This window comes from Eleutherodactylus coqui, chromosome 9, assembly GCF_035609145.1.
Source record: "Eleutherodactylus coqui strain aEleCoq1 chromosome 9, aEleCoq1.hap1, whole genome shotgun sequence".
In the NCBI taxonomy this organism is placed as follows: domain Eukaryota; kingdom Metazoa; phylum Chordata; class Amphibia; order Anura; family Eleutherodactylidae; genus Eleutherodactylus; species Eleutherodactylus coqui.
Window position 1 is genome coordinate 15,009,695 of NC_089845.1, and position 21,673 is coordinate 15,031,367.

Sequence of the window (21,673 nt, forward strand, 5' to 3'; positions counted from 1 at the left end):
ATATTTGTAGACAGCTATTAAGTCTCCCCTCAGTTTTCTTTTTTGCAAGCTAAACATTCCCAGATCCTTTAACCGTTCCTCATAGGACATGATTTTCAGGCCGCTCACCATCTTAGTAACTCTTCTCTGAACTTGCTCCAGTTTTTTTATGTCTTTTTTAAAGTGGGGTGCTCAGAACTGGACACAGTATTCCAAATGAGGTCTCACTAAGGAAGCATAGAGTGGGATAAATGCCTCACGTGATCTAGACTCTATACTTCTAATATATCCGAGAATTATGTTTGCCTCTTTGGCTGCTGTATCATATTGTTGAATCATGTTCAGTCTATTATCTATTAGTACCCAAGTCTTTTTCACATGCTGCTTAGCCCATTTCCTCCCATTCTGTATGCACTTTTTTATTTTTTTTAGCCTATCTCACCATATAAAAAATGGAATAGAATGTGATCAAAATGCTACACTGATCAACAAATGGTGCTAATAAAAAGTACAAATCCAGCTAAATAAAAATCCTTACACGGCTCCGTTGATAAAAAAAATTGGTATTGGCATAATCGTACTGGCCTGTAGAATTACTTTACTATATTATTTATACTGCTCAGAGAATACAGTGAAAAATAAAAATAAAAAACATGCCAGAATTACATATTTTGTTAATCTTGCCCCTAGAAAAAATTGAATAAAAAAATGATCAAAATTTTACATGTTCTTAAAAATTAGATAAATGAAGACTAGAGTTCATCCCGCAAAAAACAAGGCCTTCTAGAGCTCTGGCAATGAAAAAATAAAATTAATCCGGCTCTTGGAATGTGGCGACACAAAAGCAAACCTTTAAGAAAAAAAATGTTTTAAATGTACAAAAATAGCAAAACATTTGAAAACTGTATAAACTTGTTATCGCCGGAATCGTGCTGACTCAGACAATAGTGTTATCACATTATTTATTCTGCACGCTGAACGCCGTAAGAATGAAATCGAAAAAACAAATGGCAGAATTTCTTTTTTTTCCCCCCCAATCTCCCTACAAACTTTTATTTACAAAAGTTATGCAATACATTATATACCCCAAAATGATGGCAAAAAAAAATACAACTTGTGCCGCAAAAAACAATTCCTCATATTGCTGTGTCAATGGAAAAATGAAAAAAAGTTATGGCTCTTGGAACGCGACTGGAAAATTAGTTGAAACTAAATGATTGGCCCATTTAAAAAACCTGTCCTGGTGGGTCTGACAGAATGGTAAAAAACACGCCACTGAAAGGGTTAAATGATTAGAATTGGCTTCTACCTCATTGTTTTTTTTTGCCTTCCTCTAGATGAACACTAGGGGGCTAACAACAGTGAAGTTATCTCATTTCCCAGTGAAATAAAAACCACATCTACCGATTAATGAAGGGTATAGATGATGGGATGCATATCCAGTAACTCAGCAACCAGAAATTAGTACAATCTTACCTGAAGTGGAAAAGCCAGGAAGAATATAGGCTTTTCCAATACCAATAATCGCGGTGGCTTACTGTGTTGAGTTCCTTTCCTCTCCATTAATAAATGGGGAGATAATGCCACCACATAGTCCTTAAGGGCTGTAATTGTTAGTCTTTATTTTTGTTTGGTGTGCCCCATGGGTTATATTTTAACAAATTATAATAAAATTGAGTTTTAATAATTAATTTATACTGTGAAGGACCTTACAATTAGAATAGATTTTTGCCCCTGTGATTTTTTGGTTCAGAGAACAGCAGATTGGATGAGATTCTTGCAATGGATTCCTGCTGATCTACTATCGATGGCCTATCCTGAGGATAGGCGATCATTGGTTTTCAACTTGGCAACCCTGTGAAGTGTAGATTGTTCTGTGCATTACTGTTATATTCTTTACTACAATAAACATGCAGCTCATTTCCTGAATAGTGATTCTAGCAATGATATACTCACTTGTGCACTTGGGTGTAGAAGATATGAAAGGTTTAGTAATCCTTCTGTGTCATTCAGCAGTAACTGTTAAGAAGAGAGATTTTGTTTGCTTTTTATTTCAATTTTAATAAATGCTTACCTATACAGATAGTCCGTGACTTGCGAACATTCGAGTTACGAATTTCACTAGATACGAACTATCTGTACAGCACAGTATGATGTAATGCTATGGCATTACATCATACTGTGCAGGGATCGGGCGGGCTTCTATCAAGCCTGATAGAAGCCTGTCCGGTCAGATCGCGGCTGCTAGGCAACCGGGGGCCTTCTGAAAGGCCCTAGGGCTGTCTATGTAGAGCGCCTATCAAGCTGTGCACTTAATGGGCACTCTGCATAGGCAGCCCTGGGGCCTTTCAGGAGGTCCCCGGCTGCCTAGCAACCACACAGCGTCCCGCAATCTCATCGTGGGACGCTGTACGGGCCCCTGAACGTCGGGTGCAGGCTGTTTCTTACAGCGGGCACCTGGCGGCAGCAGTTCCGACGAGCCGCACGTCAGAACTGTTAACACTCTAAATACCACTGTCAGAGCGGTATTTAAAGTGTTAACAGTTCCGACAGGCGGCGCGGCTCGTCGGAACTGCTGCCGCCGGGTGCCCGCTGTAAGAACAGCCGGCACCCGACGTTGTATGGAGCGGGATCCACCCGCGATCCCGCTCCATACAAACATTTGTTCGACTTGCGAACAAAATGGACTTACCAACAGGTTCCTGGAACGGAACCTGTTCGCAAGTCGGGGACTATCTGTAATAAGAAAGAAAATGGAAAAAAATCCCGAACTCCGACAAACTATTTCTATATCTTACCAGACATTAAATTATGGTTTGCTATACATATATACAGTATGTTGTTACCTGTCAGTTACCTACAGAATATTCTTACATTTTGTAAGCTTAATAATGCTCCAGGAGGGCCGGGGGGTCCAACAATGCTTCGGCCATCTTGTCCCCTCTCACCCTGCGGGAAACAAAGTACTTTAGTGCGCAGGGCCAATTTCAAGTCTTACTTTGCTGCTAAGCAAACCAATAAGGACCAATAAGGTGCTGGAATTAGTATTATAATAAAGTTATCTGCATTCAAAACCTTTTACAATTCACATCAAATTTAGCTGTGTGAAGAAATTTTAAGAAAATCTCATATCTTACAATGAAGCAAACAATGTAGAGTAAAGAGTGACAAAAAGATAATGCCGAGAACCGAGCACCACTACAACAGTGCCGAGAACCGAGCACCACTACAACAGTGCCGAGAACCGAGCACCAATACAACAGTGCCGAGAACCGAGCACCAATACAACAGTGCCGAGAACCGAGCACCAATACAACAGTGCCGAGAACCGAGCACCAATACAACAGTGCCGAGAACCGAGCACCAATACAACAGTGCCGAGAACCGAGCACCAATACAACAGTGCCGAGAACCGAGCACCAATACAACAGTGCCGAGAACCGAGCACCAATACAACAGTGCCGAGAACCGAGCACCAATACAACAGTGCCGAGAACCGAGCACCAATACAACAGTGCCGAGAACCGAGCACCAATACAACAGTGCCGAGAACCGAGCACCAATACAACAGTGCCGAGAACCGAGCACCAATACAACAGTGCCGAGAACCGAGCACCAATACAACAATGCCGAGAACCGAGCACCAATACAACACTGCCGAGAACCGAGCAACAATACAACAGTGCCGAGAACCGAGCACCAATACAACACTGCCGAGAACCGAGCACCAATACAACAATGCCGGGTACAGAGCACCAATACATAGTAACATAGTAACATAGTATGTAAGGCCGAATGAAGACATTGTCCATCTAGTCCAGCCTGTCTATCCTACTGTGTTGATCCAGGGGAAGGCAAAAAACCCCAAGGCCAGAAGTCAATTAGCCCTTTTGGGGAAAAAATTCCTTCCCGACTCCCTAATGGCAATCAGACTGTTCCCTGGATCAACCCCTAATAGTTCCTACCTGCCTATATACCAGGATTGACACTTAAAGGAGATGTCCCGCGCCGAAACGGGTTTTTTTTTTTTAAACCCCCCCCCCCCCCGTTCGGCGCGAGACAACCCCGATGCAGGGGTTAAAAAAAACACCCGCACAGCGCTTACCTGAATCCCGGCGGTCCGGCGTCTTCATACTCACCTGCTGAAGATGGCCGCCGGGATCCTCTGTCTTCATGGACCGCAGGGCTTCTGTGCGGTCCATTGCCGATTCCAGCCTCCTGATTGGCTGGAATCGGCACGTGACGGGGCGGAGCTACACGGAGCTACACGGAGCCCCATAGAGAAGAGGAGAAGACCCGGACTGCGCAAGCGCGGCTAATTTGGCCATCGGAGGGCGAAAATTAGTCGGCACCATGGAGACGAGGACGCCAGCAACGGAGCAGGTAAGTATAAAACTTTTTATAACTTCTGTATGGCTCATAATTAATGCACAATGTACATTACAAAGTGCATTATTATGGCCATGCAGAAGTGTATAGACCCACTTGCTGCCTCGGGACAACCCCTTTAACCTAAAATTTATATCCTGTAATATCCTTCTTCAGAAAGACATCAAGTCCCCTTTTAAACTCCTCTATGGATTTTGCCATCACCACTTCCTCCGGTAGAGAGTTCCACAGTCTAACTGCTCTTACAGTAAAGAACCCCTTTCTGTGTTGGTGATGAAACCTACTTTCCTCTAATCGTAGCGGATGTCCTCTTGTTACCGTCGCAGTCCTGGGTGTAAACAGATCACGGGAGAGATCCTTGTGTTGTCCCCTCATGTACTTATACATGGTTATTTGGTCGCCTCTTAACCTTCTTTTTTCTAGAGTAAATAGTCCCAATTTGGACAGCCTCTCTGGGTATTCCAGTCCCGTCATTCTATGTATTAGTTTAGTCGCTCTTCTTTGAACCCCCTCAAGCACTGTGACATCTTTCCTGAGCACCGGTGTCCAGAATTGTACGCAGTATTCCATGTGAGGTCTGACAAGTGCCTTATATAATGGAAGGATAATGTTCTCGTCCTTCGCCCCTATACCTCTTTTGATGCACCCCAACACTTTATTTGCCTTTGCAGCGGCTGACTGGCATTGGTTACTCCAGTTTAGTCTATTATCCACTAATACCCCCAGATCCTTTTCCATATCACTTTTCCCTAGTGGTACCCCATTAAGTGAATATTTGTGACATCCGTTCCTCTTGCCCATGTGCATAGTCTTACATTTTTCAACATTGAACTTCATTTGCCATTTTTCTGCCCAAGCCCCCAGCTTATCCAGGTCCGTTTGTAGCCGCACATTGTCCTCCGTTGCATTAATTATATTGTATAATTTTGTGTCATCTGCAAATATTGATATTTTGCTGTGCAGCCCCTCTATCAGGTCATTGATAAATATGTTGAACAGAGTGGGGCCTAATACTGAACCCTATGGCACCCCGCTAGCGACTGTGGTCCAATCAGAGTACGAACCATTTATTACCACCCTCTGCTTTCTATCGTTGAGCCAATTTTTTACCCACTTACACACGTTTTCGCCCAGTCCAAGCTGCCTCATTTTGTATATTAGCCTATTATGTGGCACGGTGTCAAAGGCTTTAGAGAAGTCCAGATATACAAGATCAATAGATTCTCCCTGGTCCAGCTTAGAGCTTACTTCATCGTAGAAACTGATCAGATTTGTCTGACATGAGCGACCCTTCATGAATTCATGCTGGTGAGGAGTTATTCCCTTAATCTCCTTGAGGTACTCATCGATGGCGTCTCTCAGAATCCCCTCGAAAATTTTTCCCGTTACTGAAGTGAGACTTACTGGCCTGTAGTTACCAGGCTCACTTTTGCTCCCTTTTTTGTAAATTGGAACCACGTTGGCAATGCGCCAGTCCAATGGTTCTACTCCGGTCTTGATAGTGTCTAGAAATATTAGGTATAGCGGCCTAGCTATCTCGTCACTTAGTTCCTTTAGTATCCTTGGGTGTAATCCATCTGGGCCCGGTGATTTATCAATCTTAGTTTTCTTTAGACGCTTCCGCACCTCCTCCTGCGTTAGGTATGAGATATTTTGTGAGGAGTTCGTTTTATTCCCCTGCATCTCGTGTGGCATTTCCTTTTCTTTGGTGAACACACTTGAGAAGAAACTGTTTATTAGATTTGCTTTCCCTTCGTCATCATCAATGATTTCTCCTGCATTGTTTTTTAAAGGGCCAGCGCTCTCCCTGCAAATCCTTTTGCTGTTTATGTAGTTGAAAAATAGCTTCGGGTTGTTTCTGCTCTCTTTTGCGATCCGTCTTTCTGCTTCCTCCTTGGCAGTTTTAATCGTATCTTTGCATATTTTGTTTTTTTCCCTGTATGATTTTAGCGCTTCTTCGCTGCCTTGTTGCTTTAGTAGTTTGAACGCTTTCTTCTTTTCGTTTATTGCCCCTCGTACCGTCTTGTCGAACCACATTGGTTTCCTTTTAGCTGAGTTTCTTTTATTTTTAAAGGGAATGGACTGCTCACATGAGGCGATTAGGATCCTTTTGAACTTTTCCCATTTTTCCTCCGTACTGATATTTTTGAGGATGTTGTCCCAATTAATGTTACCGATAGTAGTTCTAAGCTCATCAAATTTTGCTTTACTAAAGTTTAGTTTCTTTGTCACTCCCTGATAAGGCTTCCTATTGATTTAGGAACAATGCCGAGAACCGAGCACCAATACAACAATGCCGAGAACCGAGCACCAATACAACAATGCCGAGAACCGAGCACCAATACAACAATGCCGGGTACAGAGCACCAATACAACAATGCCGAGAACCGAGCACCAATACAACAATGCCGAGAACCGAGCACCAATACAACAATGCCGAGAACCGAGCACCAATACAACAATGCCGAGAACCGAGCACCAATACAACAATGCCGAGAACCGAGCACCAATACAACAATGCCGAGAACCGAGCACCAATACAACAATGCCGAGAACCGAGCACCAATACAACAATGCCGAGAACCGAGCACCAATACAACAATGCCGAGAACCGAGCACCAATACAACAATGCCGAGAACCGAGCACCAATACAACAATGCCGAGAACCGAGCACCAATACAACAATGCCGAGAACCGAGCACCAATACAACAATGCCGAGAACCGAGCACCAATACAACAATGCCGAGAACCGAGCACCAATACAACAATGCCGAGAACCGAGCACCAATACAACAATGCCGAGAACCGAGCACCAATACAACAATGCCGAGAACCGAGCACCAATACAACAATGCCGAGAACCGAGCACCAATACAACAATGCCGAGAACCGAGCACCAATACAACAATGCCGAGAACCGAGCACCAATACAACAATGCCGAGAACCGAGCACCAATACAACAATGCCGAGAACCGAGCACCAATACAACAATGCCGAGAACTGAGCACCAATACAACAATGCCGAGAACCGAGCACCAATACAACAATGCCGAGAACCGAGCACCAATACAACAATGCCGAGAACCGAGCACCAATACAACAATGCCGAGAACCGAGCACCAATACAACAATGCCGAGAACTGAGCACCAATACAACAATGCCGAGAACCGAGCACCAATACAACAATGCCGAGAACAGAGCACCAATACAACAATGCCGGGTACAGAGCACCAATACAACAATGCTGGGTACAGAGCAGTATGCAACAATGCTGGGTACAGAGCAACAATACAACAATGCTGGGTACAGAGCAACAATACAACAATGCTGGGTACAGAGCAACAATACAACAATGCTGGGTACAGAGCAACAATACAACAATGCTGGGTACAGAGCAACAATACAACAATGCTGGGTACAGAGCAACAATACAACAATGCTGGGTACAGAGCAACAATACAACAATGCTGGGTACAGAGCAACAATACAACAATGCTGGGTACAGAGCAACAATACAACAATGCTGGGTACAGAGCAACAATACAACAATGCTGGGTACAGAGCAGTATACAACAATGCTGGGTACAGAGCAACAATACAACAATGCTGGGTACAGAGCAACAATACAACAATGCTGGGTACAGAGCAACAATACAACAATGCTGGGTACAGAGCAACAATACAACAATGCTGGGTACAGAGCAACAATACAACAATGCTGGGTACAGAGCAACAATACAACAATGCTGGGTACAGAGCAACAATACAACAATGCTGGGTACAGAGCAACAATACAACAATGCTGGGTACAGAGCAACAATACAACAATGCTGGGTACAGAGCAACAATACAACAATGCCGGGTACAGAGCAACAATACAACAATGCCGGGTACAGAGCAACAATACAACAATGCCGAGAACAGAGCAACAATACAACAATGCCGAGAACAGAGCAACAATACAACAATGCCGAGAACAGAGCAACAATACAACAATGCCGAGAACAGAGCAACAATACAACAATGCCGAGAACAGAGCAACAATACAACAATGCTGGGTACAGAGCAACAATACAACAATGTTTCGCCGTGACCTCGGAGACCCTTCGGAGGGAAATAACCGCCGCCATAAAGGCTACCTTCCAGGATAATAACTGCCATGGTACCCTTTCTAATGGTTCAAACGGATGAGCGTGTAGGGCGCCCAAGACCTTATTCAAATCCCAAGGTGGTAATGTGGAGCTAAACATGGGTGCAGTAAGAGCGACTCCCGGCAGAAAAGTGCGCACAGCAGACCTGGATGCCAAGGGGCGCTGAAAAAGGACAAGGTGGAAATCTGTCCCTTGAGGGAACTGAGGCTGAGCCCCATCTCCAGCCCATCCTGGAGGAAGGACAGGAGGCGGGCCAAGGAAAAACACATAAGGTGAAAACCCCTCCGCTCGCACTAAAGGACGAACCCTCTCCACACGCGATGATACACCCTCGACGAGGATGGCTTTCCAGCCTTAAATGTCTTTTGGATGACCGGGTCTGAAAAAAACCTAGATTTTGTAAGGAACTTACATAAAATCTCTTTCTCACCTGTATCATTGGGGGACACAGCTTCGACTTTCAAGAGCAGTACCCAAGGGTTGGGAATATATAAGATGCCACATGTGTAAAGAAGCAAAATCAGCTCTTTAACCGCATTCCGCATGCTGAGAGAGCAAAAAGAGGGTCCGAGAACCAGTCCACCATCGAGAAAAAGGGGGCTCCCGACTAGGAGCTTTCAATGAGACACCCATTTTAGAAATATGTGCCTTAAAAACACAGCCTGAACATATGGTGTCTCTGGCACACTAACCCTGCACTGCCGTGAAGCCGCGCCAGTGCGGAGAAACCACCACAGAAATCTAAGGCTTCACCAGTGTTGTCAGGAGCAACAGCAGAGAGCCAGGGTGACTGAAGAACCTCCACCCAATAGCGCATCCCACTTAGTAGAGATGAGTAGACCGGACGAGCTGAACGTGATATCAGCACCATCAGAAAGAGGGGATGAAACTTAAGACCTGGGGCCCCTTAATAGGTGACCTAGTTGCCAGATGTGAGCATCGCTGGTCTTTTTGCAAAATCCTCCAGAGTCGGGAGAACGAGTGCTAGGAATTGAAAACAGTATTAGTGTATACCATCTCACAGTCTCCTACTAACAATCCTGCAGGAGGAAATAGCGCAGGACAATCGCAGCACGCTACTAACTCAGTCTGATTAAATGCCTTTTTTTTCCCCTGATGGTGCTCTTACCTGCGTAGGAAGGCTACGTGGAGAAATGCTGTAGGAGGGAAGTCGCAGACCGCTCTGACTACAGAGTACTCCTAATGGCAGCAGCCCTTACATGCATAATAGGGGAGAATGCGAGGCCCGTTCGTCATGAGTCACCCAAGTCTGTATTGACACAGCTGACTGAGCCTGCCGCCCCAGTCCTCCTAGAAAGCTACGGATGCTGGTTTGGTTTCGAGGCTGCCAGGAGAAGGACCGGACCCATAGTGGTTTAGCATGTCAGAGCTGACTAGAGGAGAGCTAGTAGATGGATCTACCACCACCAGGCTCCCTGTTGGAGGAACCCTCCCCAGCCTACCACTATACTTAGATAAGACGAGATATTCTGACTGGCGGCGTGAGTGCAGATAGTATGCGGCTCTGGGCGCCCCAGCCTGTGTCTACTCCTTGTAAGTGAGGAAAGTGCTAAAGCTGCCTGCAAGGACAGTGCAGACGGGCTAGTATAGGGAAGCTAGCCGTCAGGTACGGCTCCCACATTCACAGTGCTCCCCAATGTAGAAAAAGAGCAATATGTCCATGGACTTCTTGTGCCCAGTACTCCTTCCCTATGGAAGGAACTACCAATGTCAGCAAGCCTGGAGTACTGCTGATAACCAATCTGAACACGGCTGGATGCAATCTTGTACTGTATCAAGAACACACATGGCATGTGATTCTTGTCTGCAGTCATAGACACGGACACTGCGCTAAGGCTGCCTGCAGAGAACCGCAGGTGGCATCTCTCAGTGAGCTAGCTGCTAGGCAAGGCTCAACCCAGTCTGTAACAGACCTGAGGGGCGTTGAGTCTGGAGGCTCACTGTGCGAGTACTCCTTCCACATGAAGGGTATCACAGGTGTCAGCACAGCCAGAGCCATGCTGCAATTAGTTTGCAAAACGAGATCTTCTCCGGCTGGATGCCTGTAGCGAGAGCACACAGTAAACATGGCTCTGGCTGGATCCTGTCCACGTGTCATTGCGCACACGGACACTGCGCCAAGGCTGCCTGCAGGGAACTGCAGGAGGGTCAACTGGAGAGGTACCAACAAGCAAGGCTCCACACGGTGAGCGTTGAGTTGGCCCGGAAGAAAAAAAAAACGGGGAGCTCTATGGCTGGTTGGTTCTAATGCCCTTAGGGTCAGCCAGGTATCACTTCTAGTAGAGCATTCACCCCAAACATTGCCTGCCCTGCGCGGGTAGGGGATGCTGACCTGGAAAATTGGGGGGCTCTATGGCTGGCGGGACACACGCAGGAGTACCTGGGTGGTCCTCCTTTTTCTTCTGAGGGGGCCAGGCAGACAACAGAAGGATTGCTCTACTTCTGTTCACCTCCTCAGTTGTGTTAAAAGGGAGAGTTAAACCTCCCGTTTGCCCTGGCCCATCCAGGAGAATCCATTCAACCCTTGTGGGTGAGACCATCCACCTCCTTTGGACACTAAGCTAAAACTGATTAGCAGGGTGTCGGCAGGGAGGGATATAGCCAGCAGGCGGAGCTAACACTTTTTGTGCTTAGTGTCACCCCCTTATGGCAGTAGCTATATCCCAAGGTCTTTGCTGTGTCCCCCAATGACACGAGCGAGAAAGGTTTTTGTGCTGCAATAAAAAGGAGGATCCATAAGGAAACATGCGCGATTAAAAAAAAAATAATAATAATGACAAACACAGAAAGATAGGACATGCTGCGATTTTCCTTTTTACTCCACATCGCATGTGGAAAAAAAAAATATATATATCGCAAATGGGAATGAAACCATTGAAAATCATTAGTTTTATAATTCTGCATTTTCACTCACTCTCGCTTCACGTGATCTTATTGTCAGTGTGAAGGCGACCTCAGGCAGCATCTACTGTACGTTATGGAACTGTAGTAAAAATGACTGAAGCTAGTCTTTAAAATATCACTTATAGAACCACTTGAGATGCAAAAGAGAATGGCTTCTGCAGTGCTACTCTCCTTCCTACTTCCTACTCCTTCCTACTCTCATCCCGCTTTGCATAGACATTAGTAGGTAACACACTACAAAGTATGTTTGCAGTCATTATTACATGAAAACTGATCTGATGCAGTGACTCCCTGTCTACATAACACTTGCATGCACTCACGAGAAACATACCTTTTGTCCTTTGTTACCCTTTTCTCCTTGTAGTCCCTAAATAGTATCAGAAAAAAAAATGAATTTAGGACATATTAGGAACACATATACACATTGGTTGAATTAGTTTGACAGCTAATCCTTAGTCTAGACTTAACATTTACAGCCATTTCCAACCACTGTGAAGCCAAAAAATAATTGCTACTCATCCTTTTTAAAAAATAGCAGATTTGGGCAACTGAGGTATTGATTTAAATTGCCTTCCTGTTACTGCTTACATCGGGCAGTGGGAACTGTACACTGCAAGGGAAGAACAGGACAGCTGTCAACTAGATTACATGGTCTGGAAGTACAGTCCTCTAATCTCCAATCTATGGTTCTCCAGCTACATCTCCCAGCCTCCATCTGTCAGGGCATGTACAAGTGGTAACTTCTCAACAGCTGAGAGTCATGGCTTGGAGATCACTCGCTTGCATGATTAGTGACCCAAAGAGGACAGCTCCATATTCCCATTGAGTGTGAACTGAATGTGTCCTGCAAAACCAATGAAGTAATGACAACAATCTATTTTAACTGCTCTCAAGCACACAGCCTGGAATTGAACAGAACAAATGTAGGGTACCGGCACCCATCAACTGCCAGGAGGAAGAGGAGATTTCCAGAGTATTGAGCCCATGTGATAAGGGACAAAGCTTTAATAGTATTTTCCCTGGCTTTTCAGCCAAGAACAAATCCCACCTGATCCTTATGAATCAAGTCCGGTATAAAAAATTGCAGACTGGTGGCAATCATTTTAGCAAAAATGTTGACCTCCACATTAAGTAGGGATATAGGCCGATAGTTACTACAAATCATTGTATCTTTACCTAGTTTGTGTATAACTATAATGTGTGTCTGGAGTGCCCATGGTGGAAAAGGACACCCCAGGGAGACTTCATTAAAATATCTAAGCAGAAGAGGAACAATTGCCTCTCTACACATTCTATAAATCCAAGGAGAAAAGACGTCTGGGCCTGGACTCTTTCCTACTTTGAGATATTTAATTATTTCCAAAATTTCAGATTCTGAGAAATCACTATCAAGAGCCCAAAGGTTTGCCTCCTCCAAAGGCCCTGGGACATAAGATCCCAAGTATTCGTTTATATCACTTTGTTAGGTGGAGACACCAATTATGTCCTCAAAATGTTTATGATCATTTGTTATAATACCCCTAAAATTTCTACAAGAACCTTGAGATAGTGAACCAGACCCCCTTCCTTAGACTGGATCACCCGTACATGGAATTGCGGCAAATGTGAATGCATATTTTGCACTAACCAGTGCCTACATTTATTGTCATATTGAAAGTAACTTCCTACTGATCCTATCCCTGTAACCTAAAGAATTCTGGTCTAGGATCAAAAAGATCGGCTGGCAAATGTTAGAGATCTCTGCTTTGAGAACCTCAGATGGGTTTGTTTTAGAGGATTCCTTGGAATCCTGCTAATCTGAAGCGTTTACTCTCTCTCCTGATCTTTCTTCTTAAGCCGAGATCTATGTGAGATGAATACTCCATGTATAGATACACCAAGGAAAATGAAGGATGAGCGGCATAGCCGAGTGTATTAGCAAAAAAGCTGCATCTGACTTGATGCTCCTTTATTCACTCCAGAGGCAAAAACCTTTCAACCCCAGCGGCGGTCTTTGTCAAGCTAAAGCTACATAAGACAACACCCACATTTAATAAGAAACCCCATTGAATAATTAAAATAATTACATATTTAAAATAATTGCTCCAACAGAAGATGTTCTTACTTACTCCTCATATGCGTCAGGTGTAGAGCAGGGGATGGCAAGGTGCATACAGCGTTCTAACTACATTGCGCTAAACCTGGCGTTCATAGGTATAAATGTGTATGCGCGGATGTCGTCGAATCACGCGATACCTAGGAGAAGTGTATCCAGTACGTCATTAAAAGGCTCTAGTATAGGGCCAATCAGGGTACTGCATCGCCGTTGCTATGGAGATTAGAAGCAACAGGCTCAGTAGTAAGTGCGCTTACGCGGGAACTAGAATATGCCACGATACATTAGCAGAGATTTAGATAGCTTAGAGGCACTATTGCGCTTGCTCAAACGGCAACATGGCAAAATAGGGCGACAAACCCTGTGTATCAGGCACTCACTGGAGCGCAGTTAAAGGAGAAACCGCTGATATTAGCAGAAGCACACTGCAGCATCCAGGCTTGGAATAATACATTAGTCATCCAAACACAAATGTATATCCATTAATACCAGTGCCCTGCCAAACATTCCAGCCAAAGAAAGGTGTACATTAGATGGTTATTGATGTAATTATTGTAAATATAAATTAAAAATGAAGTGTGCTGTCACATCACATATAGAACACATCTATCAGACCATGACAGCTAGCACAAAACTGGATATACCGTGTTTCCCCGAAAATAAGACAGTGTCTTATATTAATTTTTGTTCAAAAAGGCTTAACTTTTTTACATGTATAGCTGCCTGGACACTATTTAAATTAACTGTTACCAGGGCTTAATTTTGGAGTAGGGCTTATTTCAAGCATCCTCAAAAAGCCTGAAAAATCATTTAGCATTCTCAAAAATTCTGGAAAATCATGCTATGTCTTATTTTCAGGGTATGTCTTATTTTCAGGGAAACAGGGTAGAACACTAGTTAATCATCAACATTTTCTTTATTGAGGTTATAAGACATTAAAGAAATATATAGTAGTATAAATATGCAGCACTATAAAGGACGCTCCGCTCATTATTATTATACAATGATGTAATTTAGATAATGGAATAAGCGCACCAGCCAAAGACCCCGGTAGAACACCTGCGCTTGGGAGTCTATAAAGAAGAGAGGAAAAAAAGAGAACGTTAAAAGCTAGTTTTTTAAAATATATATATAAAAAACTGCCTGCAAAACACATGTTGTACAAAAGGAAAAGGTCAGACGATTGTACTCAAGGTTAAGAAAACCCTGAAACAGCTGTATGTACATGGAGTCTGGCTTTGCTTTTAATTCCCGGTCATTGTAACAAGGCTTGTATAAAAAGTCTGACTTTGGCTTGAAGGAATGCTGCCTTTCACTAGGTGGCACTGTGGAGGATTTATTCAATCTCCCTTATTTGCATATTACCCAGAGGAACGTGCATGGCTATTTGAGTCTCCTCACTTAGTTTATAGTATAGTTGCTCTCCATAAGGAGAAAAGATAGCGTTTCTGACCCGCCGAAAGGGCTGTAATGAGTCAAGTTCGAAAATCCATCTTCATTCTATATACTTCAATATCCTTTCTCTGTCACCTCTTCTTACATTGGATGGTACATGATCTATAATGTGGTAACAGAACTGGCTTATTGGGTGCTGTTTCTGCAGGAAATGTTTAGCTACGGGTACCTCTGACTTGCCCGTACGAATGATACTTTTATGTTTAGATATACGAGATTTACACTCAGTGGTTGTCTCATCAACATATATCATACCACAAGGGCATGAAATAGCATAGATGACGAATAAGGTTGTGCAGGTAAATCTCCCTTTTAGTAGATATTTCCTGCCAGTCCGAGTGTGTGTGATCTAGAGCAGTGGTTCCCAAAGTTTTTCAGCCATGGAGCCCTTTTTGAAGAAAAAATTTCTCATGGAGCCCCAAAGCAAGACCATGGTGTAGTCAAGAAAAGATTTAGGGGCCTGGCTTATCACAACAGATGTTTTTTACCTCTGTTATAAAAGGACAGGGCTGTTTGATCTCCTTCTCACTATGCTCTACTCTATTGGTCTAAAGGATACTGCTCTCTCCTGGTTCTCTTCCTACCTCTCTGACTGCTCTTTCAGTGTTTCCTTTGCTGGTTCTATCTCTGCTCCACTGTTGGGGTACCCCAGGGCTCGATCCTTGGTCCCCTTCTCTTCTCTATCTATACTGCCCCAATTGGACAAACCATCCACAAATTTGGCCTCCAATACCATCTCTACGCTGATGACACCCAACTATACACCTCCTCTCGTGAGATCTCTGGACCATTCCTCCAAAATATCACCGACTGTCTGTCTGCTGTCTCTAATACTATGTCCTTCCTTTTTCTCAAACTAAACCTCTCGAAAACTGACCTCCTTGTCTTTCCACCTTCTAACCGACCTCCCCTCAACATCTCCATTCCAGTGTCTGGCACCATCATAACCCCCAGACGGCATGCCCGATGCCTTGGGGTCACACTGGACTCTGACCTCTCCTTTGCCCCCCATATCCAATCTCTGGGCCAAACATGCCACATGCACCTCAGAAATATTGCTAAACTACGTCCGTTCCTAACCACGAACATGCTAAAGACGCTCGTGGTTGCCCTCATCCACTCCCGGCTTGACTACTGCAACTCGCTACTCATTGGCCTCCCCCGCACCAGACTCGCTCCACTCCAATCCATACTAAATGCAGCAGCTAGACTCATTTTTCTATCCAGTCGTTATTCAGACGCCTCTGCATTATGCCAGTCGCTGCATTGGCTGTCCATCCACTGCAGAACTAAATTTAAACTCCTCTACCTCACTCACAAAGCTCTGCATGGCGCTGCGCCACCATACATCACCTCCCTACTGTCAGTACACCACCCAACCTGCTCACTCCGATCCGCTAACACACTCAGACTAAACACCCCTGTAATACGAACCTCACATGCTCGCCTACAGGACTTCACCAGAGCAGCACCCATCCTCTGGAATGCTCTACCCAAAGGTATCCGGACAATTCCCGATGCACGAAATTTCAGACGTGCCTTAAAAACGCACCTCTTCAGGGAAGCATACCAAATCTCCTGACCTAGCCCCTTGCCCCTCCCTATGGTGCCCCACCCTGTTTGCCTTCTAATAATTGATCTCCACATGAAATCCCCTATTGCCTGTGTTCCCCAACCCCTGCACCTCCTGTACCACCCTCAACCCATTTGTGTCCTCACATTGTACCTCACATTGTAATTGTTGCAATTGTTGTATTGTTTTGCATTTATCCATGCCCGAAAGCGCTGCGGAATAAGTTGGCGCTATACAAATAAAGATTATTATTATGTTTAAAAGAAAATAGAGAAAAACACTGGAGCACTGGATGGGCTATTGCTATACATTCTATTTAAAATTAACATGCAATTGACATGTATTAAATTTTATTTATGAATATGAAAATTTAAAAAAGATAATTAACCCTTTTCAATCTAATTTTGGATTCAGGGTTTCCTCTTTCTGTCTCTTTCTTACACAATGGCGCCATGTGCTGGCTAGAGCCAGTACTGCAGTATGCAACTTGCCGGAGAGCGTTGGGGTGCAGGTGACCGAGAGTGGTATCATGCGGTAAAATTCGCTTATGATGATTTTTCTGTGAGCCCAGTGTTTATTTTGATATGCATTTTAATTATTTGATATTACTTTTATTAAAACACTGTGGATCTATCACTACAGCCTCCTGTCCATGGGCGATATTTCACTGCGTTACCCACGGTGAAAATCCGCACGTGGGTACTGCAGTGAACGCTTTCCATAGGATAAGTATGGAAATCACAGCCCAATGTACACGAGTGGAGAATCATTATGATAGGTTAATCGCGGAAAATTGCAATGACAAAGTGCTCCTCGGCACCGTCTCCCGTGGCTGAAATCCACGGCGGTATATCTCACTGCCCGTGGACAGGCCGCCTAAAATATATGCATTGCAATTGAATTGCCACATCCTGTCCCTGGTCATTCAGTTGTCATCTCCACCTGTGTATGTTTTTAATTGTCCTTTTATATTTTCATATGTATAAATAAAATGTAATACTTTTTATTCAGCTCTATGTGCTGACCTATTTATTTGATTGTTTATATTGCTGTAGAGCATTTCTGTTAATACAGAGTTACACCATTTTTGACTAATCCTGCTACAGCTACTGTAAATTCCACAGCAAATCTGCCCCATGTACTAATAGTGACCCCCCTATATTGGTGGCCCTAGTAGTAATAGTGACCCCTATATTGGCCCCAATAGTAATAGTGTCCCCTATATTAGTGGCCCCAGTAGTAATAGCGTCCCCTATATTGGCCCCAATAGTGATAGTGGCCCCTATATTAGTGGCCCCAGTAGTAATAGCATTCCCTATATTGGCCCCAATAGTGATAGTGTCCCCTATATTGGTGTCCCAAATAATAATAGCATCTTCTATATTGAAGTAATAGTAGGCCCGAGTAGTAATATTGACCCCCTATATTGGTGAAGGGAATTCCACAGCCGCGGCAAAGAATCGCAGAGTTCTCCCATTGCTGCTGCCAACTCCACTGAAAGTAATGAGGGATATCGCAGGAAGATAGAACATGCTGTAATGTGTTTCCTGCATAGCATTGCATCTCGGTGCCATGCAGGAAAACATAGCTAATGTGAATGAACCAATTCAAAAGAATAAAGTTCATATTTGTGCGTCTCGCAACGTATAAATCGAGTACGATTTTCTTGCCAGTGTGAAGGCAGCCTAAGGACTGTTTCATATCGCGAGAAAATAACGATGTGATGAGATACGGGATGTTCTATCTTCCTGTGATATCGCCCATTGTTTTCAATGGGGCGGGTGGTAGCAGTGATGCAAGGCTGTTTCCAGGGGTGTTAGATGGATGAAGCCATTGGTCCCTGCTCTACTCACAACTGTAGTGTGTCCCAACACGCTGTTCTGAGCAAATGAACGTCCAGGACCTGCAGTCGGCATAGCAATGTGGATCCCATGACTAAAGCCGGCTCATGTAATCCGCGTTTCTATGCTGACTCCAGGTCCTGGACATTGCTATCCTCAATACAGCCTGTTGGGACACCACTACAGCGGTGAGTACAGTGGCGACCTAGACCCCCCGTCAGAGCCCCTGACAATCGCTCGCAGAGCCCAAACGGCTCCGCTGATCTAGAGAGTTGCATGGAAAACCAAAAGTTTAAAATATATTCAACATACAAACTTGATTTAAATGCTAAGACTTCTTCTAATAACCCATAATTGGCTGCAGGGTCCTGTGCTAGCCGTTTAAAAACAAATACCTTCAGCATGGATCCACAGAGATAATAAAAAAGGTGAGCAGTGCTTTTTTTTATTGATCTTGAACATTTTTAGCCATTTTTGTTTAAAATTTTCATAAGATGTTTAATCCCTTCAATAAGTGATTGCACCACCTTAACATTAAAAAAAAGAAAAAATATAATTTGATATCAGTCTTTGACATTAACCCATTAATGAGATAATTGTATGCTGTAGGTTGTGCAGGAAGTGTTTAGGGGGCAGCGCAGGCATGGGCACCGAGCTTGCTCCATACCTGATAGCTGTCAGCTCTTTTTGACAGTTGACAGTCAACTGCAATGGCAGGACTGTAAGTAGCTTTGAACATGGCTGTTTCATCCCTTAGATTGTCTGTCATTGCTGAAAGTGGTGTCTAAATAGCTGCCTAGAGAGGGGCCCCTCTGGCCTCCCATCTTCACTTCATGACATGATTGTGGGGTACCAATGGCTGCCATCTATTTCAGCCTATTTAGCCCTGCCTGTGACAGGGCTTAACAGGCAACCAGTAAAGGCACAATTTAATACAATACTGAAGTACTGCAGTATACTGTAAAAGCAATCAGATGATTGCGTGTTGAAATGCAATATATGAATGTCATAAGAAAAAAAATACCAATTCCAAACTGTATTTTTTTAAATGAATAACAAGTGATCAAAAAGTAGAAAAACATAAAACAACTATATAAAATTGACATTCCTGTAATTGTACTTACCCATAGAAGAGAATAAACCTTTCCTTTTTACTGCACCATGCATTACGTAGAAACAAAACAATTGCACAATTGCCTGTTTTTTCCTCTTTTTATACGTCTTATGGTACATTAAGGAAACCACTAAAAAATGTGTCCTGTAAAAAACAAACCCTCATATGGCTATGTTGACCGTACAATAAAAATGTTAAGGATCTTGAAAAGCTGAAATTATTATGATTCCGAAGTGATTATGAATCTAAAACTATTCTGTTTCTGAAATGATTATGTATGAAATGATTCTGATTCTGAAAATCTTGTGATTCTAAAGTGGTTACAATTATGAAAGGATTCTTATAATGTATCTGAAATGATTATGATTTTGAAAAGAATGTGAATCTGAAATGAATATACTCTTGCTTAGTCAGACCTTATCTGGAGTACTGTGTCCAGTTCTGGGCACCCCACTTTAACCCCTTAGTGACAAAGCCTGTTTGCGCCTTAGTGACGGAGCCAAATTTTGGAAATCTGACATGCGTCGTTCAACGTAGCATAACTCCGTAAAGGCTTTACATATCCCAGTGATTCTGACATTGTTTTTTCGCCACGTTGTACTTCATTTTGGTTGTAAAAAGAGACCGATAGAATTTGTGTATATTTATTAAAAGTACCAATATTGGAAAAAGTTTGAAAAAATTGTCATTTTTTCAAATTTTCAACTGTAATATCTCAAATATGTCCAAACATACTGTACAAATTTTTGATAAGATATATATTTCCATCTGTTTACTTTATTCTGAATGCACACTTGAAAAACTTTTGTGTTTTTTTTTACCATTTATAGGACGTACAAATTTAACATTACTTTTCAGCATTTTGAGGAACACTTTGTTTTCCTGCACCAAGCCAAGTTTGCAAAGGCTCATGAGTGTCAGAATAATAGATACCCCCCCCAAATGACCCCATTTAAAAAACTACACCCCTTAATGTATTCACTGAGGGGTGTCATGAGTATTTTGACCCTACCAGTTTTTTTCAGGAATTCAATTTAGAGGAGAAAAAATAAAATTTCATAGTTTTGCAAATATGTCATTTTAAAGACATATTTTTTCCTATATTGCCCATGAAAATGAGGATTTACACCCCAAAATGGATACCCCCGTTTCTCCCGTGTTCAGAAACATACCCATTGTGGCCCTAATCTTATGTCTGGATGCACAACGGGACCCAAAATGAAAGGAGTACCCCCACAAGTGACCCCATTTTGAAAACTAGACCCCTTAACGAATTTATCTAGGGGTGTACTGCCCATTTTGACCCCACAGTTTTTGAATGAATTCAAGCAAAGCAAAAGGAAAAAAATGTGATTTTCGTTTTTTTGGCAATTCTGTCGTTTTAAAAACTGCTTTTTTGGTACAGCACACATATGAATGAAGCCTTGCACCCCAAAATGGATACCCGTTTGTCCCGTGTTCAGAGACATACCCATTGTAGCCCTAATCTTATGTGTGGATGCACAACGGGGCCCAAAATGAAAGGAGTAGTCGGTGGCTTTCAGAACATAAATTTTCCTTGAAGGCGTTTTAGGCCCCATAGCACTTTTGTAGAGCTCTTGAGCGGCCAAAACCAAAGAGAACCCCCACAAGTGACCCCATTTTGAAAACTAGACCCCTTAACGAATTTATCTAGGGGTGTACTGCCCATTTTGACCCCACAGTTTTTGAATGAATTCAAGCAAAGCAAAAGGAAAAAAATGTGATTTTCGTTTTTTTGGCAATTCTGTCGTTTTAAAAACTGCTTTTTTGGTACAGCACACATATGAATGAAGACTTGCACCCCAAAATGGATACCCCTGTTTGTCCCGTGTTCAGAGACATACCCATTGTGGCCCTAATCTTTTGTCTGGATGCACAACGGGGCCCAAAATGAAAAAAGTAGTCGGTGGCTTTCAGAACAGAAATTTAGCATGAAGGTGATTTAGGCCCTATTGCCCACTTGTAGAGCCCTTGAGCGGCCAAAATGACAGAGAACCCCAACAAATGACCCCATTTTGAAAACTAGACCCCCTAACGAATTAATCTAGGGGTGTACTGTGTATTTTTACCCTACAATTTTTGAATAAATCTAAGCAAAGCAGTAGGAAAAAATGACAATTTTCATT

At 43.3% G+C, this 21,673-nt stretch overlaps 1 protein-coding gene across 4 annotated transcripts in view; it reads right to left on the reverse strand.

Moving 5' to 3' along the window:
- COL15A1 (collagen type XV alpha 1 chain) overlaps positions 1 to 21,673 on the reverse strand; it is a 638,286-nt gene that overhangs the window by 237,451 nt on the left and 379,162 nt on the right. For all 4 annotated transcript variants that reach the window (XM_066579143.1, XM_066579144.1, XM_066579146.1 and 1 more), the window contains exons 18-20: positions 11,780 to 11,815; positions 2,854 to 2,928; positions 1,936 to 1,998 (exon numbers count right to left, since the gene is read on the reverse strand). In XM_066579143.1, coding sequence (XP_066435240.1) covers positions 1,936 to 1,998; positions 2,854 to 2,928; positions 11,780 to 11,815 — 174 coding nt within the window. The remainder of the gene's footprint in view (positions 1 to 1,935; positions 1,999 to 2,853; positions 2,929 to 11,779; positions 11,816 to 21,673) is intronic.